The sequence below is a fragment of the Corella eumyota genome, chromosome 5 (assembly GCF_963082875.1).
Source record: "Corella eumyota chromosome 5, kaCorEumy4.1, whole genome shotgun sequence".
Lineage (NCBI taxonomy): Eukaryota > Metazoa > Chordata > Ascidiacea > Phlebobranchia > Corellidae > Corella > Corella eumyota.
In genome coordinates, this window is record NC_137494.1 from 12,772,029 (window position 1) to 12,784,835 (window position 12,807).

The 12,807-nt window shown below is 32.5% G+C and overlaps 2 protein-coding genes across 2 annotated transcripts; both read right to left on the reverse strand.

Moving 5' to 3' along the window:
• Positions 1–634: 634 nt before the first annotated feature.
• Positions 635–2,709, reverse strand: LOC145753093 (large ribosomal subunit protein mL49-like). Its single transcript, XM_082569485.1, has 4 exons — positions 2,585–2,709; positions 1,688–1,940; positions 1,199–1,320; positions 635–851 (listed from the first exon to the last, which is right to left on the reverse strand). The coding sequence occupies exons 1-4, from the start codon at positions 2,642–2,644 to the stop codon at positions 705–707; spliced, it is 582 nt and encodes a 193-aa protein (XP_082425611.1). The 5' UTR covers positions 2,645–2,709; the 3' UTR covers positions 635–704.
• Positions 2,710–5,144: 2,435 nt separating this feature from the next.
• Positions 5,145–10,089, reverse strand: LOC145752975 (membrane-bound transcription factor site-2 protease-like). Its single transcript, XM_082569353.1, has 11 exons — positions 9,988–10,089; positions 9,223–9,376; positions 9,010–9,128; positions 8,811–8,929; positions 8,005–8,254; positions 7,293–7,422; positions 6,547–6,701; positions 6,340–6,448; positions 6,096–6,276; positions 5,514–5,595; positions 5,145–5,436 (listed from the first exon to the last, which is right to left on the reverse strand). The coding sequence occupies exons 1-11, from the start codon at positions 10,060–10,062 to the stop codon at positions 5,299–5,301; spliced, it is 1,512 nt and encodes a 503-aa protein (XP_082425479.1). The 5' UTR covers positions 10,063–10,089; the 3' UTR covers positions 5,145–5,298.
• Positions 10,090–12,807: the final 2,718 nt, after the last annotated feature.

The following is a 12,807-nucleotide window of genomic DNA, read 5'->3' on the forward strand; positions in this document are numbered from 1 at the left end:
ATATTTTAGATATTGATACTGTAAATGCTATGCGAAAAATCAATGTACTTAGTACCCTATTTCGTTTTAGGGGTTTTCAATTGGGTTCTCTTTGTATAGGTGGCGGTAGAGTATTTTTTTGTAAATTTATCTTTTGTACTTTATTGTTTTGAAATTGAATATGAATTTTACCATACGTAACTGTTTTATTATAACGCGAGGCTTTATCGTTTAGCCTTTTTATAAGTTTTAAATGATTCATTTAGTAAATTGTACATTTTTTACACGTTTGTCAAACAAACCTCAACCCCTCTGAACTTCACGGGTCAGAATATTCAAAATGGCCTCTGTTTATTTAGTGGTGTATTGGAATTTTTAACGTAGACATTTTTATTTTTAAAAGATCACAGGGTCTGTTGCCATTTCAACTACACCACGTCAATAAAAAATTATAAGGAAAATGAAATCTATTTTTGATGTTATAATACTTATGTATGTGTACATTCGACATTCTTTTTAATTAATATAATCATAGAAACATTAAACCTACAACTTTTTATTGTAATATATGTATTTTTACACTATTTAAACAGGACTTTATTACATGAGATCATAAATAAGAATTTTATAATTTTTTTAAATACAACTTTTTGTCAGGTTAATTTATTACAACGAAAATACAAACAAAAATGCAGAAGGAACCAGTTTTATCAAAATAGATAAAATTAAAATCCTTTTCCATATAAAAATTCAGTGACAACTTCAGCATGATGCCCTTTAATAAATATCGCCATAATTCCTTCGTGAACACGAGTTGCGGGCTCATATTTACAATATGGTCTCACTAATTCAATCAACTCTTTTTCTAATGCCTAAAATTAAAACATTTGGAATGTAATTGCATTTATATAACAGAAGTCAATTAACTTAAGAAATCAGATTATACTAAACATAAATGAATAGTTGTTACCCTGACCCAGTCTTGAGTTACCTGTGGCAGTTTGGGATATTATAGATTATAATTGCCCAGTAATTATGCTGCTGATTAGGTGCTGGCTCAGCAGGAGTTTACACTGTTTATAGCACCTTACTCAGCAGCTACAGCATGAGATCACTAAGAATCGAACCCACAACCTTATGGTGTTTAGGAAGTGTTCTGATCACTTCACAAAGCTGCCGGCATTTATTCATTATTTAAAAAGTGTCATTGACTAATTACCCAAATGTCTCCAGTAATGTGATATATTTTTGTTAGTTGTTGTGATCGTTTTTCAGTATCCAAAACTGATAAATAATGATAAATTGTTCGGCCCACATGATAAGGCAAATCCGGTCTAGTTTCTAAACATAAATATGTAAATAAATTTATATAATTCAAAAATAATCCTGCCATACTTGAATTGAAAATGTTAAAACAATAGAGATTATTGGTTCGATCCCTAGTGCTCTAATGCTGTAGTGTCCTTGAGTAAAGAGCTAAAATGATGTAAACTCATGCTAAGCCAACACTTTAGCTTAGTTATTAGGCAATTTTAAATCAATATTTCAAACTGCCAGGGGCAATTCTAGACTGGGCGTGGTAACTGATGTTACTCTATGTTTAGATCGTTAAGTCAACCTTTCAACATTAGGGATAAATAATTAAGAAAAAAAACTGTTTAAATAAAAATTAAAATTGGGATAAAAAATTGATAAAAGATCAATTTACCAGCAGGGGGTCTCCACCCAGTTGGGGTTGGATAACTTTTATGTTTAGGGGGGTCGGGTATTCTTGAGGGGGGTAATATCATTTCGACCCATTTAAAATCCTCTTCTGAAATCAAGTATTTGATTTCTTTCTTCTTTTGTGCATCGTCCGGGTGTTCATATTCTAATATTTCGTTTTCATATTGTGGTGGTGAATTATATTGATATGGTGTTGTTGAAAACAAAATTTTGGGTGATAAAGTATTGCTTCTATTCTGTTAAAACAAAAGTTTATTTAAAAATTGGCCTTGAACGATCATACTGGCAGCAAGGTGTAGTGGTAAGAACACTTGCTACACCACCATAAGGTCAAGGGTATAATCCTTACTGCTCTCATTTTGCAGCACCCTTGAGTAAGGCGCTATAAACGGTATGAACAGCCAATAGTTGATCAGCAGCTTAATTACCAGGCAATTATAATCTATATAATATCCTAAACTGCTAAAGGCAACTCAAGACTGGGCCTGAGTAACTGATGTTATTCTATGTTCAGATCGCAATTTTGGTTGGCAGAGGTTTGCAATGTTTATAAATAGTTTATAGAGCCTTACTTAAGAATAAACCTTACTCCACAATAAAAGCAGTGGGAATTGAACCCAAGACTTAGTTGACTTAATCTGTTAAATGCCACACCTACAAAAGGGCTAAAGCCCATGGTCAGGTAAAATATATCAACACAATTTCTCTTCAACTACCAGCTGTTTTTGTTATTGCCGGTATCTATTAGCTAGTACAGCTTTAAAATACAAAAAAGTCTATTTTAAATAAGTTAATTGTCAGATTTGTAAATATCAAAATATGAAGTTATGGTAAACATTATTCATACCTTTGAAACATAAAAAATAAATTTTAAACATACCTTTAATAATTGAAATAAATTTCTTTGGCACAGAGTACAAGATTTTACTAAAAAACTCATTTTATATAATACGTAATTTACAAAATGGTAAAAAATTGTTTACAATTTAAAAACGTGGCACAAAGTAACTAACTATTTGTGAACGCAATATATCAATGACAGTGGTCACCATTAAAAAAGTTATTACATCGCCGCTATAATGTTGCCTAGCAGCATTTTATTTAACTAAAATCTAGTAATTATCAATTTTAAGGCAATATATCAGTTTCTCATAATGAATATTCACAATAAAAACGTAAGTATAATTTTCTTTATTTCAACTTTTACTAGCTATAATTTTTTTGCAATGACATTTTCTCAAAGACCTTTTAACATTTGAAAGCTGCAAAAGTTATGGGACTACATTTACAGATCTTCTTTCTGGTTGTTAAAGGATTTACGGTCTTGTGTTGCCTAATTTTAGCAATACTTCAAATCACATTGGGTGCTTTATCAATTCTGTATCAAAATGACATAATTGCCAACAATTTTATTAAAACTTTTTATTCTTTTGCTGGAAACCAACTCGTTTTTGAAATTTTTCTTTGCATATATGGCTCTATCTTATTAGCTTGTACGGTACGTAAATTAACAAACCTAGATTTTAAAGCACAATACCAGTCTTTATTTAAGAAAATTTTTTTAGATTGCAAAATTCAGCCAAATTATTAAAAAACCATTGCTAAACGGTAGCAGAGAAAATATTGAACAGAAATTAGGATGGAACCGGCAAATTCTTATTTTAATTTGTTGCCTATTATTTGCTTATGTCCTGGTAATTATAGGCAGTTTTATTAGTGAAAACTTGTTGATATCGGATTACAACAGCGCATTTACTGCAATAAAACAAACTCCAAATTCAAGTTTTACGTCAAAAGTGGAATTTTATCAGGTAAATCTACACAAAAACGAATGCTATGGTGTTGTTTATTCAGCTTAATATTAAAAATATTGTGTTTAAAATATTATTTCTCTAACAGAAAACGCTAGGATGTTGTGGTTATTCTAATATTACTGACTGGACAACTACAAACAACGAAAGACCAAATGTACTAGACTCCTGCTGCGTAAAACCAGTTCTAGCCTGTTCAAACCAGTATTGGTTAGCCAGTCACGTGGCCTCAGAAAGCGATACCGTCACAAGTTTCACGAACGATGGTACTACGTCACCAAATGACGTCACGCAGCCGGATTTAGAACAATTTTCAAATACAATGTATACAGATGGCTGTGCCAACATTATAAGCCAATATATAGTTACGACAAGCGTTTTAACCGCAATTAACATTTTGATTCTAATTATTTTAATTTTGGCAACAATGGAATATAAAACACAATCAAGTCATTCTTCCAATGAAGTTGTTCCCTTTATCACGTCACAATTGTCGTTAATTTCAGAGAAATCTACGATAGATGGAAAGATTTCTTCTGTGATTATAACAGATTTTGTGGACAGCGAAATTTTAATTAACGAAAAAAAGAAAGAGGTAGTTTGTGTTAAAATAATAAATAAATGTGACCATGCCACAAAAATGCTTTTTTAGTTGTAAAAAGTATAATAAAATATCCGGCATTGTAAAGTGGTTAAAAATACTGGGAATATCAGGCGTTCTTGGTTTGATTCCCACTGCTTCCGCGCTGTAGTGCAATTAACTAAGGCACTTTTTAGGCAGTTACAATTAAAAATATCCACAATTTTCAAAGGCAACTCAAGACTGGTTCGGAATAACTGATGTTACTCAATGTTTAGGCAGTGAAGTCGATCTTCCCAAATAAAAAAATGCCTTTTTTTAGACCCCGGCATATAGCCCGTTAGAAAACGATCTTATAATAATCGAAGAAAAAAAGAGCATTCCAAAGTACACTGACTGGACTACAATTCATGACTCGGCAAAACAGACCAAACAACTATGGGCCAAAAAGGTAGATGACGTCACAGACAATAACGACGTCATATCAAGTTCTAGTAGCGAAAGTTTGTCGCTTGTCAGTTTATTTAGTGTGGAATGGTAATAAAAGGGCAAAAAAATTAAGATTTGGCGTTAAATGCTTTAAAGGTGATAGCTTTAGATTTGTGTATTTATCATTCACCTATGTGGGAAGGTGGATTTTACTGCTTTAATGTAGAGTAACATTTGTTACCCCAAAATCTTAAATTGACCTTCAGTGTTTAGAGATAATATTGATTATAATTGCCTGAAATTTATATAGCTCTACTTTATAGTGCATTAGCGTAGAAGCAGTGGGGATCAAACCCAGGATCTCATGTGACAACAACACTGTTTTTTTTAAAAGAAACGTAAAAAAACATTGTTTGTATTATTTACTGTACTAGAATTAAAGCATCGACCAACTTCGAATTTAAACATAATTTTTACCAGTAAATTAGTTAAATAACTTTTAAATATAGTACAGCAACAGGTTGGTGCTACTAGAAAATGTTAATAGTATGCATTTAATTAATTGTTTATTACAAATTTTTTCTCTAGATTTTATTAAAGTAGATAAATTTTTATTCCAAGTTTTAAAAATTCCTGAATTTTTGGGTCAATTTTTTGACCCTGGCCCCCATTTTTATTCTAGGGGGCTACAACCCCCTTAAACCTAACCCTATGCTTGTTCAACAAACTTCAGATAAGGGGGTGGCAATACTAAGATGAATAACCTTATACGGGTTAAGTGAGGATATGAATAAAACCAAATAAAACATTTAAAGAAACAAGAGCTGTGCCAAATGTTAGAACAACTTTTGTTATTTGCTGAATTTTCTTTTCATTTCCAGTGCTTTTTGTAAAAAAATATCCCAAAAATGACTGAAAAAATAAATATAACATATTAGGATAATTAGAATAAATAATAATAATCAAAAATAAAGAAACAAAATCCTTACCTGAAATGCCCACTGTCCATCCAATGCATAACAAGGAACGATATTTAGTAAAGCAAGGGCACCAGACATGGAAAACATATACCTAGAAATACAATAAAAAAACAAACAATCTTATAATAAAAATATTTCTTGGGGCAAACGCAACATCTAAACCATTGAATCCTTGTTTTTTTATGTATTTATTTAACCTTGATGTAGGTAGGTCAACTTTACAACCTAAACATAAAGTAACATTAGTTACCCAAACCCAGTCTGAAGTTGACTTTGGGATTTTATGAAAATAACTGCCTGCTAGTTAAACTGCTGATTAAGTGTTGGCTCAGCAGGAGTTTATAACATTTAAAGGGCCTTACCCAAGGGCGCTACAACATTGATGCTGTGGGGATCAAACCCAGTACCTCATGTAGTGGAGTAAGTGTTGTGACCACACCACCATGCTGCCAGTATATTGTTACCCTAACCCAGTCTTGAGATGAATTTGGCATATTTAAAACAGGTAATACTGCCTGATAATAACCAGCTGATAGCACATATAGTCATCTTTTATAGCCTACTTATAATTTAAAATAAACTTGAACTTACTGGATAAATCGAAGTAACATTTCTGGAAAACGTAAGGGAAAAATCCATAATCTTGGCAAATATTCTGAGACTGTTACATATCTTAATATGTCCACTGGGGGGCCGAGAAACAAAACATTTTCTTTGATTTCTATGGAATTTTGATTTGATTTTTCCAGTCGAACGAATCTCATATTGTGATCTAAAATTTAAAAAAAAATTTAATTTATGTTTTTTTGTATGGTTATACATTGTTAAGCCTTACCCAAATAAGGTGTAACACAAATTCTATCTTTGACTATGACATCACAATCCCTATTTGTTACACAATCTTTATAGGACATCATCAATCTGCCGGGTAAACAAGCAAATTTCTAAAAATAAGAAAAAAAATATTAATTTTAAATGGTTCATAAAATTAGGTATATATAACATCTTTTTTTAAGATATTTTTTTTAGATTGTTTATTTACTAATTGATTTTGGTTTGTAAATTTGTAACATAAATGGGTGGAAGGGGGGTTAGGACCACAGCAGTCGATTTTATTTTCCGAATAAATTTCATTGATTTTCCATTCTTCTTTGTTGAAATCTAATTCTGTAAGTTGTTCGAGACTTGCACAAGAACCTAAAATATTAAAAATATTTTTGTTATAAAAAGCTCATTTGATATTTTAATATCAACATTTTGTTTTTTTTGTATATATCTTTATCCTCGATGTGGGAAAGTCGAATGCGCGACCTAAACATAGAGTAACATCAGTTACTCCGACCCAGTCTCGAGTTGCCTGTGGCAGTTTGGGATATTATAGAGACTATAATTGCCCGGTAATTATGCTGCTGATTAAGTGCTGGCTCAGCAGGAGTTTATACCGTTTATAGCGCCTTACTCAAGGGCGCTACAGCATGATATCAGTAGGGATTGAACCCACGACCTCATGTGTGGTGTAGCAAGTGATCTTACCACTACACCACGCTGCCGGTAACATAGTAAAATATTATCACTACATAAGGATGTTGGATCAATTCCCATTGCAGGCATGTTAAAACACTATTTAAGAGAATTTAAAAAAATATTTCAGCCATAAAAAAAATAATATATACAATTAACAATTAAAAGTTTTAATAAAAAATTACATTTAATCAAAAATTTAAAAAACAGTTTAAATTAAATAACTTAACTAAAAAATAAGTCAAATTTTAACTATTAAAATGTCACCTTTCTGTTGTAAAACAGCAGTAGTATTAATGCAATAAAACCATTGTGAATTATCTAAAGTTGGGCAGTCATTTATTCTACTAATTATATTGCCATTACTTAAACCTTTAGGTCCATATAATGGTGAATCCTAAATCAAAATTTAGGAAATTGTTTATTTGCATTTTGATAAAAAAATATTTAAATTAAACTACGATTTTTTTAATAAGTTTGAAAAACACTAAGGGCAATAAAAAATCATGGTATACTAAGTTATAATCTATATATAATTATTATTAGCTTAGTGAACAATATATATCCAATTTAAGGCCTTTAAAAAATGAAATTTATAGTATATCTATCAGTAATTAAAATTTAAAAAATAACCTAACTTTACTATATTCAAACAAAAACACAAAGAGACGGGCAGCGTGGTGTAGTGGTAAGAACACTTGCTACACCACCACAAGGTCGTGGGTTTAATCCCCACTGCTCTCATGCTGCAGCGCCCTTGAGTAAGGCGCTATAAAAGGTATGAACTCCTGCTGAGCAAGCACTTAATCAGCAGCATAATTACTAAGCAATTATAATCTATAATATCCCAAACTGCCAAAGGCAACTCGAGACTGGGTCGGAATAACAGTTGTTACTCTATGTTTAAGTCGCGCATTCGACTTTCCCACATCGAGGATAAAGATATATACAAAAAAAAGAAAAAAAGGATAATACTCACATGTTTTAAATCAGTCACCACTACCCCTTTAAAAGAAGTTGCATAGAATGGTGTGAGAATAAGAGGTAGTGCAAATATGAGAATACAGCTCACTATGCAAACTATAAAATTATGCCACACCCCGGCGCAATATACCCGGAGTTGTCTTACTGCACTTGATCGGTTTAGTTCGTTTGAACTTAGGTCTACATAGGCGCCAGGGTAAATTGCAAATAAGAATATTCCGAATCCATTTACTTTTATACCTTCTCTAAAAAAAGATTTTTTTAAGAAAGTAAAACTTAAACAAATTAATTCCAACAAAGTAGAATATTTTTACTTGTTTATTTTATGATATATTACTAGCGGCACAAATGCTTTTTAATATATGCTTATATATACATTTTTTTTTATATAAATTTATTCTTAATGTGCGAAGGTCAATTGTGCAAACTAAACATAGCGTAACAGTTACCCCGACCCAGTCTTGAGTAGCCTTTGGCAGTTCTGGATAATATAGATTATAATTGCTTAATAATTAAGCTGCTGATTAAGTGCTGGCTCAGCAGGAGTTTATATCATTTATAGTGCCTTACTCAAGAGCACTACAGCATGAGAGCATTGGGGATTGAAATCAGGACCTTATGTAGTGTAGAAAGTGTTCTGACCACTACACCACACTGCCGGTGCTTATGAGTTAGTATATAATATTGCCATCAAAGGGTAAATAACAAAAAAGGGCCAAAAGTATTATAGCCCATAAATTTTAAGTTTTAGTGACACTTCAATTTTTAAACTTATTTATTAATATCATTATGTTATTTTACCTTGTTGCAGCAATGGCATGCCCCATTTCATGCAGTATTCCACTAACTAATATAGCTACAAGTAGGTATCCAATGTCATTTATTGGTAGGTTAATTCCAGGTACTATTACTGTTAAAATCTAAAAAAAAATTAACATATTTTATTTTTAGTTTTTGTTGATTAAAATATTTTTATATATAAGATTATGTTTTGGTTTACTTGTGATTTGGCTGGACTTGTTTTCTTTCTAAAATAAGGAAGTTCCAAAATTGAATTAATTAAAGTTTGGGTTAGCAGACCTGTGGAAAGGACCATGGCAAAAGCAGAGAAAAATACACCTAAAATATTTGACCGAGAAAAGTCAAAAAAATTATTAAGTTCAATTAAAAAAAAGTTAAAATTTGGGATTATATATCGGATTAAAATACAAACCTGCATTATACCAAGTTTTAAGCCATCGCCAGCGACCACATTTAACAAAATATCTATTCCATCGTTGGGTAAACCATCGGATATGAAAAGGGGTAACAAATAAGTTGAATCGTTGCATTGTCTCATCAACCCATGTCCCAAATAATGAGTTACTCTGTTAACAAAAAATTCAAATTAAAAAATAAATAATTTATGACTAAAATATCAAACAAATATGAGCAGCTATTAGCTGATCAGAACAACATAATAAGAGTTATAACTAATATCGGCAGCGTGGTGTAGTAGTAAGAACACTTTCTACACCACACATGAAGTCGTGGGTTTAATGATTTCATGCTGTAGCACTGATTTCATTGATGATTTCATGCTGTAGCACTCTTGAGTAAGGCGCTATAAACAGTGTAAAATTCTGCTGAGCCAGCACTTAATCAGCAGTATAATTATCGGGCAATTATAATCTATTATATCTTAAACTGCCACAGGCAACTCGAGACTGGGTCGGATAACTGATGTTACTATATGTTTAAAAAAAAAATATATATATATATATAATGTGACTAAAGAAAACACATTTTTTTAAGACTACAGCTCAAGTATGTAACACTTTTCTCCATAAATTATATATTGAAGAAATATTGCACTTATCTAATTTGTAAACTTAATACTAGTAAGTGTTAAATTACGTTTGCATTTTTGTACAAAAACAAATTTAAAAAAATTTATCCCGAATTTAAGTTTTTAACATGATAATTAAACTTCACTTACCAACACAAAGTTGTGAATTAGATGAAAAGATGACCAACACACCATTACTATAGCTAAAAACGTTGTAGGCAACATTTTTTTAATTAATTTAAATTTATTAAAACCTCGTGGGTGAAAATAAATAATAATAGACTTATTTACCTTTGTGATTAACAAAGCGTAAAGGTATTTTTATTTATCCTCATTGTAAAAAGGCTTGTCAATGCTTAAATATAAGCAAACGTTTTTTTATAGCATCTTAAATATTTAATTTACTTTATAAAATTTATTTTTGTATTATATTTGTAAATGAATTTAAAAATTAAAAAAAAATAGTAACATTTTTAAGAAAATTAAAATCCCTATTAAGATAAAAGGTTTTATATTAAGCCTTTGGCAGATTTTAGATTTAAAAAATAACAAATTTGTTAATTAACTTTGGTTAAGGTTAAAAATTTTGTTTTTGTTAAATTAAATTTTTCTTGTTTTAAAACAAAAAACGTTACAGGTTACTTAAGAAAAGTGTAAAATGTCTAGGTCTAAAATATTTCTTGTTAATAACTTGGGCTAATCGTATAATAAAATAAATCTGTTATCACCTTTTTAACAAATTAATACTGTTAAATTTCAATATATTTTTCAAAGTATATATAAAAATTATAAGTTGTGGTGCGCGATATTTTAGCACGTAGTTTAATTAAATAGTAATAACTAAACTAGGCAGAAATATCCAAAAATTAGTATTGCGACCTTAATACGCCTCACAGCCTTACAACAAAAACTTATTGTTAACGGTAGGCTACATTATCACATTTACAAAATTTAATTTAATGATAACTAAGAAAACGATGTGAAAAATTAATATTATTAAATAAATTATATTAAAATCGCAAGTTTTGATGCGCAATAATTTTTGTGTCGCGGCTTTACTAACTAAGCCTTGGCTATTTGAAAGAAAAAAATGCCGAATTGACCAAAATTAGTGAAATATGGTAAAGGAATAACAAGACGACATTATGATTGACGTATTTCGTTGTCAACAAACAAAACATTTTTCAGCCAATCACATCCAATTCGAAAACTTTAAACCAATGAAATTGCTCTAAAATCATGACGCGTCACATTGCATTGTTCCGCAATAAAAATAAAACTGGTTGCCATGCGTAACTAAGTAAACCTGAAACTGAAATTTGCGAATTTTTTCGGAATTTTTTTACAAATCTTTTTTGAATTTCGAGTTCAGTCGCGTTTTCAAAGGAGTCCAAAGTTTTCAAATTATTGAAATATTATCAAAAGCTTTCAGTAAATTGCAAATTATGAGCAGAGTGTCGTTCCAGGAGATGTATTCTCTCGTTTCCATGAGGGTAAGTCTCATTTTTGTAATTATTAGGCTGGTAAACAAGAAAATAGTCTAGGCCTAGCCTAGTCAAGTAGAGTTCGAAAAATTTCACTTTCTAAAGTTAAAAGAGACCCTGTAGTTTATACCTAAGGCTTAAACTAGTAATTGGTTCGTCCAGTTAGAGTAGCTAAGCTCAGTTATAAGCCATTTGATTGACTTTAGGTTCAATGTTCAAACATTTTTTTACCCTAGGCTAACACTCTTTTATTTTATCTTACAACTGCATTACCAGTTTTTAATTTTTATCTACAGGAAATCGAGGAGTGTGTTGGGAAGTTAGAGGGAGTAGTGGAGGAGGGTGTGAGAGAGGAGAGAGTTGTGGAGAGGGTGAGAGAGGGGGTAGAGAGAGGTGTGGTGTCGGAGTTGGGTGGTGAGGTTGAGGAGAGAGTGGGAGAGTTGGTGGGAGGAGTGATGTGTGGAGCAGTAGAGGGGGTTGCTCGGGAATTGGACGTGGAGGGCACTGCTGGTGCCTTCGTGAAGGACCTCTTGAGTGATGCGGTAGCGGTAGTTAGACGAGAGATGGAAGACAATGCGGTGTCTGTACTCGTCAAAGGTACCTTAAGCAAGGCATTAACAGTAGTTGCAGGGGAGATGGAGTTGAAAGACGCTGTTGCTGTCTTTACTGAGAACCTCTTGAGTAAGGCACTAACGGAGATTGCTGAGGAGGATGCTGTGTGCCTTTTGTTGGACGATGCCTTGATTGAGGAGTTACCGGAAGTTGTGGATAGTGTACCTGGTTTGGATGATTTGTGTGGTAGTGTTGCTGGTATGGTTAGTTTGAGTGGTAGTGTGAGTGGTGTGATGTGTGGAGCATTGGAGGGGGTTGCTCGGGAATTAGACTTGGAGGGCACAGCTGGTGCCTTCGTGACGGACCTCTTGAGTGATGCGGTAACCGTAGTTAGACGAGAGTCGGAAGACAACGCGGTGTCTGTACTTGTCAATGGTGCCTTGAGCAGGGCGTTAACAGTGGTTGCGGGAGAGATGGAGGTGAAAGATGCTGTTGCTGTTTTCACCGAAAACCTCTTGAGTCAGGCACTAACGGAGATTGCTGAGGAGGATGCTGTGTGCCTTTTGTTGGACAGTGCCTTGATTGAGGAGTTACCGGAGGTTGTGGATGGTGTGTCTGGTTTGAGTGGTAGTGTTGCTGGTGTTTTGTCCGAAGTTATTAATGAAAGCAAAGTGCACCAATTAAATCCTCCTTTTTGTTGCAGGGATGAAAGAAGAACTATCTGGATGCAGATCGCTGAATGGTACCGGCCACCATCAGAGGAGGAGCTGGAGAGGATCGAGACGAGGAGGAGGCTGGATCTGAAGCACGAGTGCTACTTGAGATCTTTGGAGTACACGACAAGGATGGCCCAGAAGGAAAGGAAGCTGAACTTGGTATGTCTTCACCTTTTTTATAACTAAAACAACTTCCTTATCAAGGTATAAATATTCTT

Coding starts and splice junctions, on each gene's coding strand:
- LOC145753093 (XM_082569485.1), bottom strand. CDS start 2,644: ATGAGTTTTTTAGTAAAATCTTGTACTCTGTGCCAAAGAAATTTATTT. Junction 1,941..2,584: donor ATTTATTTCAATTATTAAAG/GTATGTTTAAAA, acceptor TTGTTTTAACAG/AATAGAAGCAATACTTTATC. Junction 852..1,198: donor ACATTACTGGAGACATTTGG/GTAATTAGTCAA, acceptor TTTTAATTTTAG/GCATTAGAAAAAGAGTTGAT.
- LOC145752975 (XM_082569353.1), bottom strand. CDS start 10,062: ATGTTGCCTACAACGTTTTTAGCTATAGTAATGGTGTGTTGGTCATCT. Junction 5,596..6,095: donor ATGTTACTTCGATTTATCCA/GTAAGTTCAAGT, acceptor TTGTATTTCTAG/GTATATGTTTTCCATGTCTG. Junction 5,437..5,513: donor ATGGACAGTGGGCATTTCAG/GTAAGGATTTTG, acceptor TTATTTTTTCAG/TCATTTTTGGGATATTTTTT.